The sequence below is a fragment of the Apodemus sylvaticus genome, chromosome 12, assembly GCF_947179515.1.
Source record: "Apodemus sylvaticus chromosome 12, mApoSyl1.1, whole genome shotgun sequence".
In the NCBI taxonomy this organism is placed as follows: Eukaryota; Metazoa; Chordata; class Mammalia; order Rodentia; family Muridae; genus Apodemus; species Apodemus sylvaticus.
In genome coordinates this window covers 81,311,455-81,338,700 of record NC_067483.1, presented here as the reverse complement: position 1 = coordinate 81,338,700, position 27,246 = coordinate 81,311,455, and the positions used below count along the sequence as shown (strand labels likewise).

At 37.8% G+C, this 27,246-nt stretch overlaps 1 protein-coding gene across 13 annotated transcripts in view; it reads left to right on the top strand.

The window, feature by feature from the left end:
• The first annotated feature begins 3,804 nt into the window (after positions 1-3,804).
• LOC127697363 (inteferon-activable protein 208-like) overlaps positions 3,805-27,246 on the top strand; it is a 90,608-nt gene continuing 67,166 nt past the window's right edge. For 2 of the 13 annotated variants that reach the window (XM_052200438.1, XM_052200440.1), the window contains exons 1-9: positions 3,816-4,013; positions 4,163-4,228; positions 7,205-7,489; positions 8,815-8,915; positions 11,471-11,638; positions 12,951-13,118; positions 14,431-14,598; positions 16,454-17,734; positions 18,761-18,934. In XM_052200438.1, the coding sequence (XP_052056398.1) occupies positions 7,228-7,489; positions 8,815-8,915; positions 11,471-11,638; positions 12,951-13,118; positions 14,431-14,598; positions 16,454-17,734; positions 18,761-18,934 (2,322 nt within the window). In that variant the 5' untranslated portion in view covers positions 3,816-4,013; positions 4,163-4,228; positions 7,205-7,227. Of the gene's footprint in view, positions 4,014-4,162; positions 4,229-7,204; positions 7,490-8,814; positions 8,916-11,470; positions 11,639-12,950; positions 13,119-14,430; positions 14,599-16,453; positions 17,735-18,760; positions 19,178-20,914; positions 20,986-21,232; positions 21,422-21,913; positions 22,421-22,915; positions 24,308-27,246 lie in introns of those variants that run through there. The other 11 variants (XR_007980456.1, XR_007980454.1, XR_007980455.1 and 8 more) reach the window with 11 other exon arrangements.

Sequence of the window (27,246 nt, the reverse complement as noted above, 5' to 3'; positions counted from 1 at the left end):
CAGACAAGGCTGCCCCCTTTCTCCTTATCTTTTCAATATTGTACTTGAGGTACTTGCTCGGGCAATTCGACAACATAAGGAGGTCAAAGGGATACAAATTGGAAAGGAGGAAGTCAAACTATCATTATTTGCAGACGACATGATCGTCTACCTAAGTGACCCAAAGAACTCCACTAGAGAGCTCCTACAACTGATAAACAACTTCAGCAAAGTGGCAGGTTATAAAATCAACTCAAGCAAATCAGTGGCCTTCCTATACTCAAAGGATAAGCAGGCTGAGAAAGAAATTAGGGAAATGATCCCCTTCACAATAGCTACAAACAGTATAAAGTATCTTGGGGTGACTCTTACCAAACATGCAAAAGATCTGTATGACAAGAACTTCAAGACTCTGAAGAAGGAAATGGAAGAAGACCTCAAAAAATGGGAAAACCTCCCATGCTCATGGATCGGTAGAATCAATATAGTTAAAATGGCCATTTTGCCTAAAGCACTATACAGATTCAATGCAATACCCATCAAAATCCCAACTCAATTCTTCACAGAGTTAGAAAGAGCAATTATCAAATTCATCTGGAACAACAAAAAACCCAGGATAGCTAAAACTATTCTCAGCAACAAAAGAAAATCTGGGGGAATCAGTATCCCTGACCTCAAGCAATACTACAGAGCAATAGTGTTAAAAACTGCATGGTATTGGTACAGTGACAGGCAGGAGGATCAATGGAACAGGATTGAAGATCCAGAAATGAACCCACACACCTATGGCCACTTGATCCTCGACAAAGAGGCTGAAAACATTCAATGGAAAAAAGATAGCCTTTTTAACAAATGGTGCTGGTTCAACTGGAGGTCAGCATGCAGAAGATTGCGAATTGATCCATCCTTGCCTCCTTGTACTAAGCTCAAATCCAAATGGATCAAGGACCTCCACATAAAGCCAGACACTCTGAAGCTAATAGAAAAGAAACTGGGGAAGACCCTTGAGGACATCGGTACAGGGAGAAAGTTTCTGAACAGAACACCAATAGCGTATGCTCTAAGAGCAAGAATTGACAAATGGGACCTCATAAGGTTACAGAGTTTCTGTAAGGCAAAGGACACCATCAAGAGGACAGATCGGCAACCAACAAATTGGGAAAAGATCTTCACCAATCCTACATCAGATAGAGGGCTAATATCCAATATATATAAAGAACTCAAGAAGTTAGACTCCAGAAAACCGAACAACCCTATTAAAAAATGGGGTACAGAGTTAAACAAAGAATTCTCACCTGAAGAACTTCGGATGGCGGAGAAGCATCTTAAAAAATGCTCAACTTCATTAGTCATTAGGGAAATGCAAATCAAAACAACCCTAAGATTTCATCTTACACCAGTCAGAATGGCTAAGATTAAAAATTCAGGAGACAGCAGGTGTTGGAGAGGGTGTGGAGAAAGAGGAACACTCCTCCACTGCTGGTGGGGTTGCAAATTGGTACAACCACTCTGGAAAGCAGTCTGGCGGTTCCTCCGAAAACTGGGCACCTCACTTCCAGAAGATCCTGCTATACCACTCCTGGGCATATACCCAGAGGATTCCCCACCATGTAATAAGGATACATGCTCTACTATGTTCATAGCAGCCCTATTTATAATTGCCAGATGCTGGAAAGAACCCAGGTATCCCTCAACAGAAGAGTGGATGCAAAAAATGTGGTATATCTACACAATGGAGTACTATTCAGCCATTAGAAACAATGAATTCATGAAATTCTTAGGCAAATGGATGGAGCTAGAGAACATCATACTAAGTGAGGTAACCCAGACTCAAAAGGTGAATCATGGTATGCACTCACTAATAAGTGGTTATTAACCTAGAAAACTGGAATACCCAAAACATAATCCACACATCAAATGAGATACAAGAAGAAAGCAGGAGTGGTCCCTGGTTCTGGAAAGACTCAGTGAAACAGTATTTGGCAAAACCAGAACGGGGAACTGGGAAGGGGTGGGAGGGAGGACAGGGGAAGAGAAGGGGGCTTACGGGACTTTCGGGGAGTGGGGGGGGCTAGAAAAGGGGAAATCATTTGAAATGTAAATAAATTATATCGAATAAAAAAAAAAAAAAGAAGCAGGGGCAGTCAAGTTATTGATGGGACAGGGGTTTTCCAGAGGGGAAACAAGGAAAGGGGATAACATTTGAAATGTAAATAAATAAAATATCCAATTAAAAAAATGAAAATCATGTCAGGAATAATAAGTAAGTAAACTTATTTAAACTAAATATAATTACTATATATATATATATAATTATAAAAATAACTAATAAACTTATTTAAACTAAAATAATAAGTAAGTAAACAATCTTAATTTTTTAAATCCTAAAAATATACACTATCTTGGAATGAAAGTAACCAAAGAAGAGAAAGATTTGCACAACGGAAACTTTAAAACAATAAAAGAACTTGAAGAAGTTATCAGAAGAGGCTTCCTAATCTCATGGACTGTAAAATAAAAAGATGCAAGAGCTGCCAAACACCAGCACCTGGAAATCAAGCATTCATGGTTTCCATCCAGGCAAATCTGTGGAGCCTTCCAGATGACTCCACAGATTTGGACTGATGGCATCCACAGCACCCCGCCATTTGTACATTAGCTTTAAAGCTCCCAACCAAGCATCCAGTAGTTGGTGTCATTTCCCCCATGTCTCACTATAACAATAGTACAGACACCATCCACTATCCTCCAAAGGAAAACACAGTCAGACAACCACTGTTTGAAACTCTGAAGGTTTGTGACGTTCAAAGCTTCTCCTTGAGTTTCCAAGGCTTCATCTGCTGGCACTACATATCTCAGCTGCTGTGTTTTCACATTAAGAATGCCTAAGGAGTCATTTTCTTAATCACTTAAAGAGGGCTGTTACTGCCCAATTACTTTTTATTTAGATGAGGTTGCAGTTATATGTTTCTTATAACACTACACTCTGGGAAGCTATGGCCTGGGAACCAGTGATAAATGAATGAACACTTTGGAAAGTACTTAAACCAAAAGTGATTCATTACAGGTATTTCCCTATTCAGGACATGTTCAAGCAAGTGCTCTTGGGGTCTGGGAATCACAACACAAAGCCCTCAGGCACTGATCTCAGGGAAACAGGGCAGATTTACTGAACACACACCCCAAGACTGATGAATCAGGGGCTTAGCCCAGACTCTGGAGCTGTTTTCCAGGGTCAGTTTATACAGCCAGAAAATCATAATGAGTAAGCAGGTGAGAGGAGTCTTTTTTTTTTTTTCAGTTGCCCTTTCTTTGCTTTGAGTGAAGAATATAGATGGGGAATTATTGATGATGATGATGATGATGATGATAATGTAAGCCTCAGAATATAGTCAACTTGACCTTTCTTTCAGCCAAACTACCTTTTCTGTGTCTACAGTCAAGCTGCTTTTGAATCAAGCAAGCTGGCAAACCTGAAACAAAAGTATTGCAGCTAAGCTATCAGGCTTCATCAAATGGAAGCGACAACAAACTCTGGGGAGCTCCCCCTCTGATCACTCTTATTTTGAACAAGCAAAGAAAGATGAAATGGCTGAGTGACTCCCTTGTATCTCTTTGTGATTCATCTTCATTCAGATGAGAGTAGGATTCCTAGTGACCCACCCACCTGTAAGTCTGTTGGATAGGAAACACCAGTGTTGGAATCTCCCTCTCTCTCTCTCTCTCTCTCTCTCTGTCTCTGTCTCTCTCTGGTGTGTGTGTGTGTGTGTGTGTGTGTGTGTGTGTGTGTGTGTGTGTGTGTGTTTCTCTGTGTGTGCGTTTCTCTCTGTGTGTTTTATGTGTGTGTTTCTCTGTGTGTGTGTGTTTATGTGTGTGTGTTTATGTGAGTGTCTGTGTCTGTGCATGTTTCTTTCTGGAAATTACATAATAACAGGAAGTAAAGTGTTCTATTTTAAGAGCTGGGGAAATCGAAAGCTATGAACACTGCAGGGAGGAGCCCTATTTCATGAGTCTCTGCAGGAAAACAGCACACGGTAAGGCCTGCTCAAGACAGGAACTTACTTTAACCAGTTCTCTTATCCCCCCTGTTATTTTGTAAATACTACATTTTCTCAGCATTTAATGAGATTGTAACACATTCCTGTGTACTTTTTCGAGTCATCTCTCTTCCTACTCAAAACAGACAAGCCCCATTTCCTGTCTTGCTGAAGATTGATAATCTGGAAATTGCTGAGAAACTTCCAGGGAGGTAAGTCTTTCTCCTTTTATGTAAAGAAGAGACAGCTCCATGAAACGCACAAGAACACAGGGAATCAGCGTGGGTCTTCCCAGTGGCAGGTGGGGCGAGCATGGATTGTTGAGTGGCAGCAGGGCAGTGAGCCTTCTGCGGCTGGGTTCCGATGCCACATTCAGGAAGATGGCAGCGTCTTTCTTTCTCCATCTCTGAGGCTTGAGGTAAGAAAACACGAATTTTGATTAGTGCAGATTTCAAAATTAACTTCCTAAGTATAACTATCGATAAATGGAAAACAAGAAGGCTCGGTATCCTGCACAGGAAATCTGTGGCTGGGGTGAGTGACTGAGTTAGACAGCTTAGTGATATGAAATATTACCATGATATAATACTCAGTGAAAACGCATTTGAACATGGTGCTTTATTATCTGGTCTTATTTTAATATTAGACAGCATGAGAACCAGTGGACATGTGCAGGAAACTGCCCTAAGATTCACAAATACAGTTATTCAAATACTTCCTGTTTCAATATGCATATGTAACACATTCATTCTTTCCCCTTCAAAAAAGGGAGTAAGAATACTATTTAATCACTGGAGAAACATTCTGTCATTATGAAAGTTATTCTTTGTGATATGCTATATTTTATTTATTTTTGTTTTTATTTTGTTGTCATAAGATATAGGGAATATAAAAGTCAGTGAAATGGAAACACACTTCTGTTGTCTACTTTGTCTACTTTTAGGATATTTTAAAGGCTTTGTTTCCTCTGCCACAGGACTCCAGGTGTACTAGAACTATGTAATTTCAATGTCAATTTGAGAGTTGTACCTGAATTAGACCAATCTTGCTAAGCTTATCAGTTATATTGTTCAAACTTTCTGGATTTTTACATATGTTTTTATGTTACTAACTTAGTAATTGATACACTGTTATATTAACTATAAAACTGTAGGTTCTCCTTTTCATTTTTTTCAAATTTCTGGATATGTGAGCTCTCACAGATATTGAATGTATATAATGTAGGTGGATATATGCATGGATATGTGTATTCATGTGAAGATATATCCCATGTTTCAACAGAGCTGCAAAGAAACAAATAATAATGAAGAACGTGAACTATTATTGCTAGATTCCATAGTTAAATCTATTATCTTCTAAGATGGGAAGGTTTATTATTCTGTGGTATTTAATAATAGTTTTGCTTTCTGCTTTCTGTTCTATTAAAACTCTGCCAATGCAGAAAAATAGGATGTTCTATACTCTCTCTGTTTATATCCTGCCATTGGGGGAAAGTCTGACATTTTATGCCCTTTATTTCTTCTTTATTTTTTCTTACTGTCACTTTTAAAAGAAACTGTCTCCTAAGTTCTTAGAATATAGTTATATATATTTTTAGAACAGTTCAGTAAGCCAGAATAATTAATTTTAGTGAATTCCTCATGCTTATACAGGGTGATTGTAGAGGCAGTCAGGGACAGCCAGGAGAACCGGTTTTTGTTTCAAGAAAAAGTTCCAAGCTCATCATAAATTCAGCTGTAACCATGACTAACAAAGTGTAACTAAAAATTACCATACATCCAAAGCCAGGAGGTACTGATGCATAAGAGCTCCCTAGAATTGGAGCTATACTCCACGATGTCATTTCCAAAGGTTCTTGCCAATGGGATGGAATCTCCATGGGCTGTGACATAAGAAACTCTAGTCACAAAACACTCATGCCCTGTTCCCAGGGCTTATAGCATTGCTTCTGATATATATATGTGATTCTGAGATATATATATATATATATATATATATATATATATATATACACACATATATACATATATATACACACATATATGTGTGTACATATATGCAATTATATGTATATATAATATCATATGTATATATCATATGTATATATCATATAATATCATATATACATATATATCATATATATACATATATATCATATGTATATATACATATACATGTATATATGCATTAATATGTATATAAATATATTAGGAATCTTCTACAGTAGATTTTTATATGAATAGTTGCAATGTTATTAGTGTTAGTTACTCCTCCCTCCATTCCTTCCACTACCCTGCCCACCCCATTTAACTCTTAGGTTTTCAAAGTTTATGAAAGTAGACAGAGAAAGAAATGTGAGATGGCTTTCTAAGTAATGAAAAAAAATAGCTACATCATAAATATTGACAGTGGAAGGAATGCTGTATATTTTGAAACATGTGATCTCAGGAACAAAAATAAACATAGAAACAGATTATTCAAGGACTTCCAATATATTTTAGGATAAAGGAATATTTTTAATAAATTAGGAAGCCATTAAAATTTTTGAGAGAATTTAGGGATGACTTGTAGGTAGAAAACAGTGTCTATGAACAAGTAAGATTCACTAAGGCAAGCTTGTAAGAAAAATTCAAGAAACTATTGACATAATTCTGTCAAGTGAATCTGCAGTGCAACTCTGAAAAGTATGTAGATGGTTGGGAAATTGACAGTTGTATGAGCAGAAAGGATCCAGTGAGCACAATCCAAGTCCAGGGGAGACAGAATTCTAATAAGAGGTGTTTGGGGGAAAGCCTAGTAGACAATGGTCGGTGCCTTATCATAGACTATGAGACTCCAGCCATTGTTCATCTAGGTGCTTCAATACCAAGAAAGAATGGGGACAGTATTTTAGCACTCATAACCCATACTTTAAATACTACAGCAATTACTGATTCAACACTTTTTGACCACCACAACTGCCAATGACTTAAATTACTTAATGATTAATAGGGAAAATTTTCCAAGACTTGTTTATTAGTACAGAAGTTCTACATAACATTTTGTACAGTGGTGCACCTTGTATTGAACTCTTTTTCATCACACACAATTATAGACAACTCTATTAATGGTCATTCACTCACATGAGAATGTCCTGCCTTGAAAATGTCTGTATATGTTTGTAATCCTGCCTTTTCATTTTTTTTTAGGCTCATCTATAATTTGAGAGATAATGAATGAATACAAGAATATTGTTCTTCTGAAAGGATTAGAGGGCATGGATGACTATCAATTTAGGAAAACCAAGTCCTTACTAAGAAAAGAACTAAAGCTTACTAATAAAATGCAAGAGGATTTTGACAGGATTCAGCTGGCTGACTTGATGGAGGACAAGTTCCCCAAAGACGCTGGACTAGACAAAGTGATAAAAGTGTGTGAGCTCATAGAAGAGCTTGAAGACCTTGCTAAAAACCTTAGAACAGAGAAGGCAAAAGGTACCAGGGGGCGCCATGACTGAGCACCCACCCTTTCTGCACACTCCCTAACTTGCTAGCTCCCTGCAGTGATCAGAGATGATGTGTCCCATTCCCATTGTGTATCTTTGGAACTATAGGGGTTGAAAAAATTGGACTATCTACAAGTTTGATATCCACATTTGCTGATTTTGAGAAATCCTTTCTTACAAATAAATTCGATGTATTTTGGGATAGACATCTTTTGTATTGGAGGTAAATAAAATAAGATGCAGTTGTTGAGATAGATTAGAACATGGTAGAAAAACTCAAAAATAAAGTAAAAATTGAAAGTAGTAATTTAAATAAAATATATTTAATACTCAATTAACAATATTACCCCTTCAATAATATCTTTTTCTGGTAAGAAATATGGTCTAGTATTTAAGTACAAGCCTGCATCTTAGAGGTGTTGGGTTAGATGTTAGTGAAGAAGTTTCTCTTTATAAAGTCACTGGGTTTAAAATATAATGGATGTACTACTGGTAAACAGCTCTGGACTCTAGCAGTTAGCATAAGGATGCTCCGGCAGGGAGATGTACAGTTTGAGAACACCGCAAGTAACACAGAGAGATGTATATCCAATATATAAAAAATCCAAATCCAAAGTCACTACTTTGATACATCAAATATAAAATCAAAAGTTCTTTATCTTTTTCTATACTTTTGACTTATCATCCTTAGAAGGTGACCTACTATTATTATCATAAAATTTCAGATTCTTTTTTTTTTTAGTGAAAACCTTTTTTTCTAAAGATTTATTTATTTATTATGTGTAAGTATACTGTAGCTATCTTCAGACACCAGAAGAGGGCGTCAGATCTCTTTACAGATGGTTGTGAGCCACCATGTGGGTGCTGGGATTCGAACTCATGACCTTCGGTAGAGCAGTCAGTGCTCTTACTTGCTGAACCACCTCCCCAACCCAAATTTCATGTTCTTAAAATCAGTCTGTGGTGTAAGAAGTTTGTGATATGGTTGGGTATATACAGAAGCCCTCAGGATGGAGAGGCTATGTCAGTTATACCTGGGAAGAGCAAAGACTTCCCTGAGACAGAGCCTATACCTGACTTGGTACTCTGAGCTGCCTTCTGGCCAGTGAGAGGTCATACAGCAGAAGAAAGCAAACACACAGATATAGGAAGAGACCAAATAGTTCCTGAAATCATGTTTTTTCTGTAAAATCATTAATGAACATGGAATGAAATCTCAATTTCATTTCATTTTAGGGAAAAAGAGAAAATAAGTAATTCTGAATAATCTATAGCCATTATAACCATTTCCCTGTGTTTTCTTTACCCTTACAGTTCAAAAGAAAAATAAAGGTAAAGGCAAAATGGCAGTGAAAAAAAGAAAGCAAGATGAACTCAGTACTTCTGAATCAAACAAGAATAAACCCTCTTCAAAGGTATTAATTCTGTAGAAAGATTTAGCACTCTTATCTAGTCTGAGACCCTACTTAGAACAGGGTTGTAAATCAAGACATATATAGTTACCTGTCACTCATTTGGTTTCAGGTTTACTGTGTGGCCTAACGTGGGCCCTATAAGCCTCAATGATGCAGACATAAAATCACTACACAGCTTTTCAAATACTCTTACTGAAAAGCATCTGCTTTGAAGTGTGGCTTCTAAAATGAGGAAAACTAAATCTGGACTTTGTCATTCTACAACTGTTGTTCTTCTGCCCCCATGGGAATAAACAGAGTGACATTAATGCAATGTTTCTACAACTCTATGAGGCAATCCTATCTCTCTTGGTTAGCGTTTCTATTGCTGTGAAGAAATACCATGACTAGGTTCACACTTACAGAATGCAAGTCATTGGCACTAGCTTACATTCAGATGTTTAGTCCACTACTGTCATGGTGGGAAGCATGGCAGAGTGAAGGCAAAGTGTTGGAGTGGAGCTGAGAGTTCTATATATCCACAGGCAGCAGGAACAACAAGGAAGACTTGGCTTGACTTGAGCATCTGAAACCATAAAGCCCACCCCGAGTAACCCACTTCCTCCATAAAAACACAATAATCCAAACAGAACACACTTTCCAAGAGTACCATTCCCTGTTGGACAACCATTCAAATCTAAAAATTTATAAGCCATTTTTATTCAAACCACTACACAATACAATTCATCTGTTAAGAATAAGGAAGCAAATGCAATTAGAATTTAGTAATGAAAGCAGATTCTTTTTTTTAATTTTTTTAAATTTTATTCGATTTATTTTTTATTTACATTTTAAATGATTTCCCCTTTTCTGGTTCCCCACTCCCCAAAAGTCACATAAGCCCCCTTCCCTCCCTCTGTTCTCCCACCCATCCCTTCCCACTTCCCTGTTCTGGTTTTGTCCTATACTGCTACACTGGGTCTTTCCAGAACTAGGGGCCACTCCTCTGTTCTTCTTGTACCTCATTTGAAGTGTGGATTATGTTTTGCATATTCCAGTATTCCAAGCTAATATCCACTTATTAGTGAGTGCATACCATGATTGATCTTTTGAAACTGGGTTACCTCACTTAGTATGATGTTCTCCAGCTCCATCCATTTGCCTAAGAATTTCATGAATTCATTGTTTCTAATGGCTGAATAGTACTCCATTGTGTAGATATACCACATTTTTTGCATCCATTCTTCTGTTAAGGGATATCTGTGTTCTTTCCAGCTTCTGGCTATTATAAATAGGGCTGCTATGAACATAGTGGAACATGTATCCTTATTACATGCTGGGGAATCCTTTGGGTATATGCCCAGGAGTGGTATAGTAGGATCTTCTGGAAGTGAGGTGCCCAGTTTTTGGAGGGACTGCTAGACTGATTTCCAGAGTGGTTGTACTAATTTGCAACCCCACCAGCAGTGGAGGAGTGTTCCTCTTTCTCCACATCCTCGCCAACATCTGCTGTCTCCTGAGTTTTTAATCTTAGCCATTCTGACTAGTGTAAGGTAAAATCTCAGGGTTGTTTTGATTTGCATTTCCCTGATGACTAGTGAAGTTGAGCATTTTTTAAGATGTTTCTCCACCATCCGAAGTTCTTCAGGTGAGAATTCTTTGTTTAATTCTGTACCCCATTTTTAATAGGGTTATCTGGTTTTCTGGGGTCTATCTTCTTGAGTTCTTTGTATATATTAGATATTGGCCCTCTATCTGATGTAGGATTGGTGAAGATCTTTTCCCAATTTGTTGGTTGCCGATTTGTCCTTTTGATGGTGTCCTTTGCTTTACAGAAACTTTGTAATTTTATGAGGTCCCATTTGTCAATTCTTGATCTTAGAGCATAAGCTATTGGTGTTCTGTTCAGGAACGTTCCCCCTGTACCGATGTCCTCAAGGGTCTTCCCCAGTTTCTTTTCTATTAGCTCCAGAGTGTCTGGCTTTATGTGGAGAGCCTTGATCCATTTGAAGTTGAGCTTAGTACAAGGAGACAAGGATGGATCAATTCACATTCTTCTGCATGCTGACTTCCAGTTGAAACAGCATCATTTGCTGAAAAGGCTATCTTTTTTCCATTGGATGTTTTCAGCCCCTTTGTCCAAGATCAAGTGGCCATAGGTGTGTGGGTTCATTTCTGGATCTTCAATCCTGTTCCATTGATCCGCCTGCCTGTCACTGTACCAATACCATGCAGTTTTTAACACTATCGCTCGGTAATATTGCTTGAGGTCAGGGATACTGATTCCCCCAGAATTTCTTTTGTTGTTGAGAATAGTTTTAGCTATTCTGGGTTTTTTGTTATTCCAGATGAATTTGAGAATTGCTCTTTCTAACTCTATGAAGAATTGAGTTGGGATTTTGATGGGTATTACGTTGAATCTGTATATTTGAAAGCAAAGATACTTATGAAAATATTGTGCTTCATTTAATTTTAAAGAAATTCCCAAGGGCTAAAGATAAAAGTACAGAAAAGTACAGGGTTCAATTTTCAACATGTGATAGAAACTAGACGGGAAAATAATGTTGCTCTTTCAGAAAAAGAAAAAACAAATCACAAAAACTGAAGGTGGGAAGAAAAAAAAGCTCACCGAGGAGCAGGCTCAGCTTCCAGAACCTTCAGGAACCAATATAAAAAAAGATGAAAATTGTCTCCAGACTCCTCTAAAGCCTCCACCAACACCACCCAGCAGTTCCTCAAACAAGGTACCACTTTCCTATTCCCAATGCTTGTCCCTTCCCAAAGCATATCACTGGGCTCCCCACAATCTTGGAAAATCTTCTCACTAATCCCCTACTGCAAAGACTTTCCTCATTTTATTAAATAAAACATTAAGTTATCTAATCATGTAACACAGCCTCAGTTGGTGTTGAAAAGTTAAGTATTTGTGAAAGGATATGTAATGCTGTCAACCAACTCTCTGCACTGGGTTCAGAAGAAAGTTTAGGAGAGACAGACAGAGACAGAGTGTATCAACCCACCATTGCCTAGTTTCTTCTCAGCCGGTTTCCCTTTGCTTGTAACCCATCTTCTTAGGTTATTTTTGGCATTCTGTGTTCTACTCAAGAGGTATTTTGACACATGATATCTCCCGGTTTGGGAAATCTTTATCCCTGTCCACTACTGACCAAATGCTCTATAACTGTATTAGTCACATTTTCTGAGAGTCAGCTTCAGACCCTCCCACGCATATCCCAAATTGTCCCTGTCATTCCTCATCAAAGGGAACAGCTCCCTCTTATTACCCCAAACACTTCTTAACAAAATTACAATGACTATAACAGTGCAAGTACTTCTCCTAACAATGTACATATGTAATGATATCATTTATCAGCTGTGTATTTTGAGACCCTGGCTGCAATGTACACAAACTTCATATTGATACATGGTACAATTGTATTGAACTCTATGTGATCAATGTTCAATTCATTTAACTGACAGAGTCCTGTGATTTATCATGGATAAATCCTTAGGCCCATCTAATTATCTGTGTTCATAAGTCATGATAGAAATATAATTAGAAATGTATACAATCGAGGAAGATAAGCTACAGTTAATGACAGTTTTGGATTGAGTGGCATCAGCTTCATAAGCAATGGTTGCATTTTAGAAAACTTGTACCTTGAAGAATTAAAAACATACAACAAAAACCCCAGTAAAGTAGCCATTAAAGCTATATGGGTCTAGTTGCCTACTAACTTGTTTCCAGTTTCATAAATGGTGGACAAACAATCAAATCTATGAGTTTATAGGAGAAACTCTTATTCATACCAGTATACAATACAACTCATCTGTTGAGAATGAGGTATGTGCACAATGAAACAAAAATAACTAGAATTCAGTAATAAAAGCAAAGGCTCTTATGGTTTGAAAATATTGTGCTTCATTTAATTTAAAGACAATTCCAAGGGCTAACGATAAAACTATAGAAAATCAGAGCTTAATGTGGACAAGGCTCAGGGTTAAATTTCCAACACATGAGGGAATCTAGAGAGAAAGACAATGTTGCTCTTTCAGAAAAAGAGAAAACAAATCACAAAAACTGAAGGTGGGAAGAAAAAGAAGCTCACCGAGGAACAGGCTCAGCTTCAAGAACCTTCAGGAACCAATATAAAGAAAGATGAAAATTGTCTCCAGACTCCTCTAAAGCCTCCACCAACACCACCCAGCAGTTCCTCAAACAAGGTACCACTTTCCTATTCCCAATGCTTGTCCCTTCCCAAAGCATATCACTGGGCTCCCCACAATCTTGGAAAATCTTCTCACTAATCCCCTACTGCAAAGACTTTCCTCATTTTATTAAATAAAACATTAAGTCATCTAATCATGTAACACAGCCTCAGTTGGTGTTGAAAAGTTAAGTATTTGTGAAAGGATATGTAATGCTGTCAACCAACTCTCTGCATTGGGTTCAGAAGAAAGTATAGGGGAGACAGACAGAGACAGAGTGTATCAACCCACCACTGCCTAGTTTCTTCTCAGCCGGTTTCCCTTTGCTTGTAACCCATCTTCTTAGGTTATTTTTGGCATTCTGTGTTCTACTCAAGAGGTATTTTGACACATGATATCTCCCGGTTTGGGAAATCTTTATCCCTGTCCACTACTGACCAAATGCTCTATAGCTGTATTAGTCACATTTTCTGAGAGTCAGCTTCAGACCCTCCCACGCATATCCCAAATTGTCCCTGTCATTCCTCATCAAAGGGAACAGCTCCCTCTTATTACCCCAAACACTTCTTAACAAAATTACAATGACTGTAACAGTGCAAGTACTTCTCCTAACAATGTACATATGTAATGATATCATTTATCAGGTGTGTATTTTGAGACCCTGGCTGCAATGTACACAAACTTCATATTGATACATGGTACAATTGTATTGAACTCTATGTGATCAATGTTCAATTCATTTAACTGACAGAGTCCTGTGATTTATCATGGATAAATCCTTAGGCCCATCTAATTATCTGTGTTCATAAGTCATGATAGAAATATAATTAGAAATGTATACAATCGAGGAAGATAAGCTACAGTTAATGACAGTTTTGGATTGAGTGGCATCAGCTTCAGAAGCAATGGTTGCATTTTAGAAAACTTGTACCTTGAAGAATTAAAAACATACAAGAAAACCCCAGTAAAAGTAGCCATTAAAGCTATATGGGTCTAGTTGCCTACTAACTTGTTTCCTGTTTCATAAATGGTGGATAAACATTCAAATCTATGAGTTTATAGCAGACATTCTTATTCATACCAGTATACATTACAACTCATCTGTTGAGAATGAGGTATGTGCACAATGAAACAAAAATAATTAGAATTCAGTAATAAAAGCAAAGGCTCTTATGGTTTGAAAATATTGTGCTTCATTTAATTTAAAGACAATTCCAAGGGCTAACGATAAAACTATAGAAAATCAGAGCTTAATGTGGACAAGGCTCAGGGTTAAATTTCCAACACATGAGGGAATCTAGAGAGAAAGACAATGTTGCTCTTTCAGAAAAAGAGAAAACAAATCACAAAAACTGAAGGTGGGAAGAAAAAGAAGCTCACCGAGGAACAGGCTCAGCTTCAAGAACCTTCAGGAACCAATATAAAGAAAGATGAAAATTGTCTCCAGACTCCTCTAAAGCCTCCACCAACACCACCCAGCAGTTCCTCAAACAAGGTACCACTTTCCTATTCCCAATGCTTGTCCCTTCCCAAAGCATATCACTGGGCTCCCCACAATCTTGGAAAATCTTCTCACTAATCCCCTACTGCAAAGACTTTCTTCATTTTATTAAATAAAACATTAAGTCATCTAATCATGTAACACAGCCTCAGTTGGTGTTGAAAAGTTAAGTATTTGTGAAAGGATATGTAATGCTGTCAACCAACTCTCTGCATTGGGTTCAGAAGAAAGTATAGGGGAGACAGACAGAGACACAGAGCTTATTAACACACCATTGCCTAATTTCTTCTCAGCCCTTTTACCTTTGCTGGTGACCCATCTTCTGAGGTTATTTTCATCATCCTGTGTTCTACTCAGGAGGTATTTTGACACATGATATTTCCCTGTTTGGGAAACCTTTATCCCTGTCCACTATGGGTGAAATGCTCTATAACTGTAATAGCCACATTTTCTGAAAGTCAGTTTCAGACACCCCCCCCCCCAGGCATATCCCAAACTCTCCCTACCATTCCTCATCAAAGGAAACAGCTCTCTCTTACCATCCCAAAGACTTCTTAATATAATTACAATGACTGTAATAGTGAAAGAAGTTCTCCTAATAATATACATATTTAATGATATCATCATTTATCAGGTGTGTATTTTGAAACCCTGGATGCAATTTACACAAACCTCATTTTGTTTCATGTACAATTGTATTGAACACTATGTTATCAATGTATAATTATTTTAACTGTTAGAGTCCTGTGATTTATCATGGATTAAAATCCTTAGGGACATATAATTATCTGTGTTCATAAATGGCAACAGAAATATAATTGAAAGTGTATACAGTCCAGAAATGTAGGCTACAGTTAAAGACAGTTTTGAAATATAATTGGAAGTGTATAGTAGTCCAGAAATGTAGGCTACAGTTAAAGACAGTTTTGAATTGAGTTGCATCAGCTTCATAGCAATGGTTGTATTTTAGAAAACTTTCACTTAGAAGGATCAGAAATATTTAAAGAAGGCAGTAAAAGTGGCCATTACAATTATTGGACCTATTTGCATATGAACTTACTTTCATGTTAAAGCCAAATTCATAATCTTTAAAGTTTTATTCTTCTTTTCTAAGATAAGGAAAGTAACTCACCTAACTCAGTTGAGTAACATCCTAACTCAATCTGATGTATAAAGTACAAGTGTTTCCCACATACACAGTTTTATTTTACTAGGATTATGGTCATTTTAAAGATCTAAGCAAAGGTTTAAATGAGTCCGGATGGGATTCAGGCCTACTCCAGCATTCCGACAATTGAGATACATCCTCATCCACCAGAATTCATCTATGTGGTCCACTGTTTTATGGTACCTGTCACACAATTTCATTCACATCATCAGAGAGTGTGGGAACTGGGCTCCCTGTGTGCTATAGAGAACATATATAACACAGATTTAATGGATTAGAAATTCTACATGAAGGAAAGGCCATAAATATCAACCAATTTTACTAGTAGCCTAGCATCCCACAAAATTATACAGAGTTGAATGAGATTGAGTAAGAGCTGGTGAATTTTTTAAAATACTATGAGCAAACATTCCATCCCAGACCAATGCCAATTCAATACCTGGCTTTTAAGAGAAGTTGTAATATTGATTATGAAAGGAGAAGGCTAAGTGTTAGAAATCCTTTAGTGTCAGCTAAAATGCTTCCTTCAGTCCAGAAGAAAAATGACAGGATAAAGGTCCTCTTTTCAGAAGGAAAAATGAAAGTACATACTTGGTCTGATTTAAAAAACTAAACCAAAACAAAACAAAACAAAAAAAATTAAGCAGGATTTAAAAAAATCTCAATCCTATTTTTCTTTAGAGACAGAAAAACACAACCATCCAAAAACACAGCATCACAAAGACAGACAGTCCTCAGGGAAAGCAACAACTTACAGAATTTTCATCCACCAGCAACTTCCCAGCTGTAAATGAAATCTTCACTTTTGAAGGACTTTCAGCAATTGCTTCTAGAAGCCTTCAATCTTCCCAGAAGCCTCTAGAAGCACAATTGGATTTAAAGATGTCTCCAGGCTCTCCAACATCACCTTGCCAGAATTTTCCAGTATCTCCAGCATCAGATTCAGGTGTTCATCTGAACTCTAAAGTGCCTGCTACACTATTCAGTGGTGCCTGGGTTCCTCATGTGCCAGCAGCAACAGCATTCAGTAATGTTGGGGTCCCTCTTATGCCTCCAGAGAGAGTGTTCAGTTCTTCCGCTGCTCCTCAGATGTCTCCAATAACAGTACCCAGCAGCATCCAAGACCTTCACTTTTCTTCACCAGCAGCATTCAGTAGCACAAAGGTTCCTCACAGTCGAGCAACAGCATCCAGAAATGCCCAAACTGCTAGAGCGCCTTCAGCAACATTGACAAGCAAAGCCCAGCTCAAAAAGATGCCTCTTCCAGCTACAGCATCCAGCAATGCCCAGGTTCCTCATCCATTAGCAACCATGTCCAGAACCATCTCTGTTGCACAGGTACATCAAACAACAGCATCCAGTAGCACTCAGACTATTAATTCTGCTACAATAAAAGCATCCAAGAATGGCCAGGCCACTCAAATATCTTTAACAGCAGTACCCAATTATTTCCAGGCTCCTCTGGCACCGCCATTAGTAAAATCCAGCAGACTTACAAAAACCCCAATACCTATGACAATAGCCACAAGCAGAGCCCAGACTACTCAAATTCATCCAGCAACAGGATCATTTTGTGTCCAGGCTCTTCATGCTCCTCCATCAATAGTGTCCAAAAGTGTGTGTCCCACTCAATTGAAACAAGGAGCAGCATCCTGTACTGACAATGCCCTTCCCCTTCCTAAAGTAGAAGCATCCAGGAAAGTCCAAGCACCCCGGGTATCTTCAGCAACACCATCTAGCAGTCTCGCTGCTCCAGAAGCAACTTCACCTACAGTATCCTGTGGTCTCGTGGCACTACCTGTAACTTCAGCAACAGCATCCAGCAGGCTCCTGGCTCCACATGCAACTTCATCAACAGCATGCAGCAGTCGTCTAGCTCTACAGTTGTCTCCAGTAACAGCATCTAGGGCTCTCCATGCTGCTCCAGGGCCTTCAGCAACAGTACACAGCAGTCCAACCAGGGTAACGTCCTTCTCTTCTAACAATATAATGACAGTGATTAGCACAAACTTGGAAGGCTCCTTCATTAATCTATATGTACACACAATCTTTTATTCAAGTAATCATTCATTTTTAATGTATATAGTAACTGATCCTTCCCTAAATTCAATTGTAAAATCCATTATTCATGCTTCTCTACTGAGAAAATATCCAAGTCATGTATAAGCTGTAAGGAGTATAGTGAGACACTTGATTTAATTTTGCACAGTGCACTTTGTGTCTAGGTGCTGTTTTCATATTGTGAACCACTGTTCGTTATACTGGAAAGGAACTTTCTGATGATAGAACACAGTGATGAGGAATCAGAGAGAAACTGAGTCTCCCACTGAGTGAAGTCTGTATACATTTCAAGGTCAGACCACAGGCAGTGCTGCTAGTTTGTAGCTGCCTCCCTGTCTTGACACCTAGGTTGCCCAAACCTGCCAACATGCCTCCTTTTTCAGTCCTTCAGCCTTACTCTCATTTCAACATGCTTTCCTGTTACACAGAAATGAAGAAGGATACTGAGGAGGTGATCAAAGTGAAATTCCCTTCATGCTTTTTGTCTGGTTCCAGGATTTTCTTCAATGTTTCTCATTATGCATAAAGAGCTTCTAGCCTGAACACTTACTGCTTAACAATGTTTGAGAAGATCTTCCTGTAGCTAACCCTTTTGCAAAAAAGCTCCAATTTTTTTTTAGAAAATGTTTTTAATTAAAATCTTCAAAATGTTTCTAGATAGAAAACTTGACTAGAACGTTGAAGGCTTTGGATCCATTCCACAGAAGTATAATACCTTTACCTACCAGGTATAATTTGTATTAACTAGAATCACTAAGTTGTGATTTATGTAAATTTTAAGTAAATATTTAGGTAAATATAAATTTCTTCCTTTAGCTTGGTTGTAGTATAGTTACCATTGTCTATATGTTCTCTATTCTGTTCAGTGGGATGGTTCCTTAGGACTGTCTGAACTATATTGTTTTATCCCGTATGTGGTTTTTGTAGACACCAAGAAGAGGAATTGTACCAAAGGATCCTGCTAAGGAAGAAGGTCAGCAGCAAGGTCCCAAACAAGTGATGGTGTTGAAAGTAACAGAACCATTTACATATGACATGAAAGAAGATAAAAGGATGTTTCATGCTACAGTGGCTACTGAGACTGAGTTCTTCAGAGTGAAGGTTTTTGACTCAGCTTTAAAGAACAAGTTCATCCCAGGAAAGATCATTGCCATATCAGATTATTTTGGGTGCAATGGGTTTCTGGAGATATACAGAGCTTCCTGTGTGTCTGATGTGAATGTTAACCAAACAATGGTTATCTCAAAGACACTGAGGCAAAGAGCCAATGCAACTCCGAAAATTTCTTATCTTTTCTCACAACCTAAGGGGACATTTGTGAATGGAGAGTTTGCAGTATTCAAGGTAAGCCATTGTATTATTTGTAATATTTCTTCTGCAATCTGAGATGTTAAGCTTTAGTTTGCTCAACTGGAATTTGCTCAACTTACTTAACACAGGAAATCATTGCTTTCCAAAGAAGAGGTAGAGCAGGCAAGGTTTCCTTACTTTGGGGATTTCCATGCTCTCTTACTATTCTTCACCTTAAGACACCACCAGGAAAATTCTTTAGAAAGAGATTTATCATTAACATTTGTCATTTTCCTGGCTAGGACAATCCAGCTATAGCCATCCTACTCCCAGACACTGCTCAGTTTACAGCACATTTTCTTTTTAGATTTTATTTCTTTGATAGCTTCTTTAACTGTATTTAGGGCATCTCAATTATGAATAAAGAGCCAAACTCCAAGCCTTGATACAGTTTAAAATGATCATTATAAGGAACCAAATGCATTATTCTGCCCTAGAATGACTCCATGTCCAACAAGCCAGGATTATATCTTTAATGTGCTCTCATTCTTATTTGCTTTATTCCTTTATCAAGACCTTTTTGATGAAGTGACTATTGTCTTATATAATGAAAGGGGAGTTTAACAGGAAAGTTTAATTTCAGAGTTTATAACTGGACACAATGAAAGTGGTGAAATGTGAAGAATTCAGTAACTTTGGAGTGTCTCTTTAAGTGCAAATACACCAATTCATTTGTATTCTTGTTCAATAATTTCATAATTCCATGTATCTAAACAGTCATGACTTTTTATTTTTTAATCTATGATATATTTTGTTGCACTGGTACATTTGGTTACACAATAAATAAACTAACTGGGATACACACTAAAACATTAAAACTAAATGCTGTTCTGACTTAACTTTTGTGAGATTTGAAGTAAATGTGGGCCACTTATAAATTACTTGTGTTTGTATACATGTTCATGTGTGTGCTTATGTGTACATGTGTGTATGTGTATGCACATATGTATAAATGTGTATGTTTGTGTGTACATGTGTGTGCAAGTGTATGCATGTATGTGGGCATGTGTATGGCATGTGTATACATGTGTGTGCATCTGTGTGCATGTATGTGGACATGTGTGTATACCTCTATATCTCTCTATGTGTCTGTGTATCTGTTTCTTGTACTATTTCTTTGTTTCTTTTTTGTCTGTTAGTTTTGTTTTATTCTTGTTGTTTTGTCTTTTTAAATTGCCTGTTTGTCTTTTTAATTGAGAGAAAGAAGTAGAGATGTCAGTGTGTGTAATTGAGAAATATCTGAGAGGAAGAGGGTGAAGGGAACTATGATCAGAATATATTGTATGAACATAACTTAATTTTCCATTAAAGTTAAAGTAAGTGAAATAAAGCAGGCTTATAATAATGTTCCCCAACCTCACACTCAACCACAAGTAACCTTTCTTCTCAGGCCTCTTGGTTGTACCTGCAAAACCTGCAATGATAATCAGATTGGTTTTGTTGTTTACTTTTTTTTTTTTAATTTTTGATACTTTCATGGAATACTTAAGAAATCTCAGCTATTCTGATATGTTAACAGTAGTGCTTAGAAAAATACTTATTTTTCCTAAAGATACCCAGTAGACAAAGACTACAAGGGGGAAAGCTTAAGAGTGGTTTTCAAGGGCTGGAGACATGGTTCAGTCATTAAAAACTAGGCTTACAAATAAAACCTCATGAGTAATTTTCAAGAAAAGATTTGTTCACTGGAACAGCCTAAACTATTTAGTTCCTGTAATTTTACTTTTTCAGTCTTTATTTCTTCTGTCTGTGATGGTTGAGAAGAAACATAAAGGTCATGAAACTACTACTGCTGTTGGAAGGCAAGTTTCAGGAATGAGTTCTCTCCCTCTGCCATGAGTCCTGGTAATTAAGACCAGGTCATCAGGTTTTATCACAAGCACCCTTGATCACTGGGCCATCTCACTGGTGATTGTAAGTGCAATTCTAAACCTAAGAACCATAGTTTCTTTGTTGTGGACAGGTTTATGTTGACACATTTTATTTCTCATAGATGTGAAGAGATAGTACATATTTCCTGGAAGATTCAAAGTTAATTTGTTTTTTCAGAAAACTGAGAGGAATAAATTCATTTACTATGGAATTGAAGATGATACTGGGAAAATGGAAGTGGTGGTTTATGGACGACTTACCAATATCAAGTGTGAGCCAGGCAGTAAACTTAGACTTGTCTGCTTTGAATTGACTTCCACTGAAGACGCATGGCAGCTGAGGTCTGTAAGGCACAGTTACATGCAGGTACGTGCTCTGGGGGAGGGAGTATGGGATAGGGGGTTTTGGAGGGGTAACAGAAAGGGGATACCATTTAAAATGTAAATAAAACAAATATATAATAATAAAAAAGAAACACCATTCTCCCTAAGAATCATTTTTTAATACTCTAGTAAAGTTGACTGTTGGAAATACATAGAAAATCCAATAGGTGGAGAAAAAAAATTAAACTTTGTTCCTTTAAAATATGGGCTTCCTTCTATTGTGTTTATAGGGGATTTTTAAATCAAAATAAGGAAAACAAATTCAGAAAGACTCAAAGATTGCTAAATGTTTAGCTCCCTGATTTAAAAGAAAGCTATCCCATTTATGAACACAGGGAGAATATTTGACAGGACTTGGGAAAATTAAGATGGTTCTTTCAAATTCTGACTCTCTGAGTTCTCAAATTAGCCAAAGACTAAAACACAAAGAACCTCATGGTCTTCATTTACAATATGCAAATACTTTCTGTTGCAGAGAATCATGGACAGATATCACAAGTTCTCAAGGATGCCCTGAGCAAACCAGATGAAAAGGGGTTTCAGTAAATCTCCAACTCCAACAAGCCTGTGCAAAGAACACACCATACCACTCAGTTTTAATATTTGTAAGGTGCACAGTCAGATTGGGCTGATGTACCACTACACTACTCTAGTCCCCAGTTATGAAATCCCTTGCAACTGTCATCTTCTCCAGGTCATGTGGTTCTGCTCCATCTTCCTTCCACCTCGTTTTCTTCTTTCTTCCTCTGTCTCCTCCTTCTCATCTGCCTCTCTCCTTCCTCTCTTCCCCCTCTCTAAAACCTCCTTCTTCACCTTTCCCTGTGACTGCCCAGTCACAGACTCTAAACTTTATTTGACCAGTTAAAATGGGGAAAAGGTTCACATGAAATCACCTGAGTATGTGATCCATTCCTTGTCAGGACAGCCCATCAAGAGAAAATGGAATTAACATCAAACTACAAACAACACCAAGGACAACAAGGTGCTAAAATCCACTCCCACCCCCTTATCATACTTACAGACAGCTGTGTGGGATTCATTTTACACACACACACCACTATTATAATATAAACAAAAGGAACATAAGTGATATCTTCATTCATATATAAATGCTCTTACACTAACATTGTTCTCCAAACCATTAGCCATGATTCCAATCCTTCCCCTATGTCAGCAGAGCTGCCTCTTCCCAAGCTCCCTGTTCAATAAACTCTGCAACTCAGTCCTTACCGCAGGTCTTGCAGCACTTTCCTTTCCCCTGTACCTCTGTAACACACCCTGCACTTCCACCTATGCTGAAGCTGTAGGAGTGACTAGCTAATTTTACAATCCAAGCAAGGGAAGAAAGCTGACTCCAAAAACAGATTTATTTAAGGTCAGAGTGAGAAAAGGGCATGTGGGACTCATGGTGAGGAGTTAGCAAGAAAGCCTACTACTGCATTTCAATTGATCTGACTTCATTGTTTTCTTCTTTAAGGTCATCAATGCTAGAATGTGAAGGAAAGCCACTCAACCAAGACACAGTTTGGAGAACCTCTCTGGAACCATACTTCTGAAAACCTGGCTGCCAATGATACTGATTGCAGATATAAGATTCAAGTACAGAAAATAAATGTGTATATTGCCTCTTGAAAGATAGGCCCTATAAAAACCAGCTCTTATTTCTAGGAAATGGTGCTTTCTTATATTCTTTATACATTTTCTATTATCTAAATTTCATATGTTGCCTCTATAACTTCTATAATTGTTGATTTGAAATTTTTATATCTAAAACGTAAAAAAAAAATCACATATTTTCTGTAAAGCAATATACCTTTGGGGAAATCTTTAACCATTTGGGAATTGCTTTAAAATAAAATTTTAGTAGCCCTAGATAAAGCTGGAGAATACAGGCTTCAAATGTGATGTGTAAGGACAAAGCATGTCCGGAACAAGTAGACTGCATGTTCTCTGCCCATGAAAGTCAAGGTATTGATAAAATGAGAGAGAAGCTTGAACTCAGTCTTGAGCGTTCCAAAAATAATATGCTGAGGACAGGATCAAGTCTTCACATCCTTTATGCTGAATAATGTGAGTGCATTTTAGTTTTAGTTATTTGAAAAATATGCCCCAAAATGAAGTATTTAGGGCGGGGCATCCTTTTTTTCAACAGTAAGGAATCCCATCTTCAATTCCTGAGTGAAATAAAATCAGCAGAAACCTTTACAGCAAAATGAAGAAGTCTTATGATAAAGCAAATCAAAGGAATGAAGAAATTAGTATTCCCAGATACTAATTCTAGGCCTCTCTAGGGTACTACTTACTTCTCTCACTGCTGTGAAGACTTGATAAAGCAACTGAAGGATCAATAGGTTTGTTTTTGGCCGTAGTTTAATGGTAGATAAGGGTGAGTTGACTGGCCAAGTACCTGCAGCAGGAAGCAGAGAGAGGTGAGTTCTAGAGTTGATATTTCTGTCTGGCTGTCTGGCTGTCTCTTTATCTCTATCTCTTTAGTTAAATCCCTAAACCTATTCAATGATACCACCCACACTCTTTTGATGAGTGTTTGCAAATTCCTTAACACAGTCTAGAAACCCCCTCTTGCACATGGAAAAATGATTCTTGCAAGTGATTCAAGATCCTGTCAGTTTTATGATCAATATTCACAGTCATACAGGGAGATGAGGTGAAATGGAGGTAAGGACCATAGATAGAGATTTTGAGAACAGAAATACAGGCAGGAAGATTCAAGAGCTAAGGATGAGTGCCTCTCTCATCTTATAAATCCATATGTTAGTCCCATTTCTAATGACACTGAAATTTTAAGCTTAATGGGATGTTTTTAATTCATGGTCTCTTTTAATCAATAAATTAATGTCACTAGAAAGCATCTGTGGAAGGAACTTGTTTGTTTGGTTTTCATTTTTTATATTTTAAAATAAATTTTATTAATTTAATAAAAAAGAAAAAGTTTGGGTTTAGACTCACTGTAACTTGCTATAAGTTTAATTTGATTAATTGTGCATCTGACATTATTTTTTTGGGGGTAGATTGGTTAGTATGCCTTTATTCTGTTTTCTTTCTTTTTTATTCAATATATTTTTTATTTACATTTCAAATGATTTCCCCTTTTCTAGCCACCCACTCCCCGAAAGTCCCATAAGCCCCCTTCTCTCCCCCTGTCCTCCCACCCACCCCTTTCCACTTCCCCGTTCTGTTTTTGCCCTATACTGCTTCAGTGAGTCTTTCCAGAACAAGGGGCCACTCCTCCGTTCTTCATGTACCTCATTTGATGTGTGGATTATGTTTTGGGTATTCCAGTTTTCTAGGTTAATATCCACTTATTAGTGAGTGCATACCATGATTCATCTTTTTTTTTTAAATTTTTTATTCGATATAATTTATTTACATTTCAAATGATTTCCCCTTTTCTAGCCCCCCACTCCCCAAAAGTCCCGTAAGACCCCTTCTCTTCTCCTGTCCTCCCACCCACCCCTTCCCACTTCCCCGTTCTGGTTTTGCCCTATACTGCTTTACTGAGTCTTTCCAGAACCAGGGGCCACTCCTCCTTTCTTCTTGTACCTCATTTGATGTGTGGATTATGTTTTGGGTATTCCAGCTTTCTAGGTTAATATCCACTTATTAGTGAGTGCATACCATGATTCACCTTTTGAGTCTGGGTTACCTCACTTAGTATGATGTTCTCTAGCTCCATCCATTTGCCTAAGAATTTCATGAATTCATTGTTTCTAATGGCTGAATAGTACTCCATTGTGTAGATAAACCACATTTTTTGCATCCACTCTTCTGTTGAGGGATACCTGGGTTCTTTCCAGCATCTGGCAATTATAAATAGGGCTGCTATGAACATAGTAGAGCATGTATCCTTATTACATGGTGGGGAATCCTCTGGGTATATGCCCAGGAGTGGTATAGCAGGATCTTCTGCAAGTGAGGTGCCCAGTTTTCTGAGGAACCACCAGACTGCTTTCCAGAGTGGTTGTACCAATTTGCAACCCCACCAGCAGTGGAGGAGTGTTCCTCTTTCTCCACACCCTCTCCAACACCTGCTGTCTCCTGAATTTTTAATCTTAGCCATTCTGACTGGTGTAAGATGAAATCTCAGGGTTGTTTTGGTTTGCATTTCCCTAATGACAAATGAAGTTGAGCATTTTTTAAGATGCTTCCCCGCCATCCGAAGTTCTTCAGGTGAGAATTATTTGTTTAACTCTGTACCCCATGTTTTAATAGGGTTGTTTGGTTTTCTGGAGTCTAACTTCTTGAGTTCTTTATGTATATTGGATATTAGCCCTCTATCTAATGTAGGATTGGTGAAGATCTTTTCCCAATTTGTTGGTTGCCGATTTGTCCTTTTGATGGTGTCCTTTGCCTTACAGAAACTTTGTAATTTTATGAGGTCCCATTTGTCTATTCTTGATCTTAGAGTATATGCTATTGGTCTTCTGTTCAGGAACTTTCCCCCTGTACCGATGTCCTCAAGGGTCTTCCCCAGTTTCTTTTCTATTAGCTTCAGAGTGTCTGGATTTATGTGGAGGTCCTTGATCCATTTGGATTTGAGCTTAGTACAAGGAGACAAGGATGGATCAATTCGCATTCTTCTGCATGCTGACCTCCAGTTGAACCAGCACCATTTGTTGAAAAGGCTATCTTTTTTCCATTGGATGTTTTCAGCCTCTTTGTCGAGGATCAAGTGGCCATAGGTGTGTGGGTTCATTTCTGGATCTTCAATTCTGTTCCATTGATCCACGTGCCTGTCACTGTACTAATACCATGCAGTTTTTAACACTATTGCTCTGTCGTATTGCTTGAGGTCAGGGATACTGATTCCCCCAGAATTTCTTTTGTTGCTGAGAATAGTTTTAGCTATCCTGGGTTTTTTGTTATTCCAGATGAATTTGAGAAATTCTCTTTCTAACTCTGTGAAGAATTGAGTTGGGATTTTGATGGGTATTGCATTGAATCTGTATATTGCTTTTGGCAAAATGGCCATTTTAACTCTATTGATCCTGCCGATCCATGAGCATGGGAGGTGTTCCCATTTTTTGAGGTCTTCTTCCATTTTCTTCTTCAGAGTCTTGAAGTTCTTGTCATACAGAACTTTCACATGTTTGGGTGTAGTTTCCCTCCTTGCATTGGAGTTTTCCTCCTATTATTCTTTGCAGAGCTGGGTTTGTGGAAAGATATTGTGTAAATTTGGTTTTGTCATGGAATATCTTAGTTTCTCCATCTATGGTGAATGAGAGTTTTGCTGGATATAGTAGTCTTGGCTGACATTTGTGTTCTCTTAGAATCTGCATGAGATCTTCCCAGGATCTTCTAGCTTTCATGGTCTCTGATGAGAAGTCTGGTATGATTCTGATAGGTCTTCCTTTATATGTTACTTGGCCTTTTTCTCTTACTGCCTTTAATATTCTTTCTTTGTTTAGTGCATTTGGGGTTTTGATTATTATGTGACAGGAGGTATTTCTGCTCAGGTCCAGTCTATTTGGAGTTCTGTAGGCTTCTTGTATATTCATAGGCATCTCTCTCTTTAAGTTTGGAAAGTTTTCTTCCATAATTTTGTTGAAGATATTTGCTGGCCCTTTCTGTTGTAAATCTTCACTCTCATCTATACCTCTAATCCTTAGGTTTGGTCTTCTCATTGTGTCCTGGATTTCCTGGATGTTCTGGGATACAAGCTTTTTGCATTTTGTATTTTCTTTGACAGTTGAGTCAATGATTTCTATGGTATCTTCAGCATCTGAGATTCTTTCTTCCATCTCTTGTATTCTGTTGTTTATATTTGCATCTATGGACCCTGATTTCTTC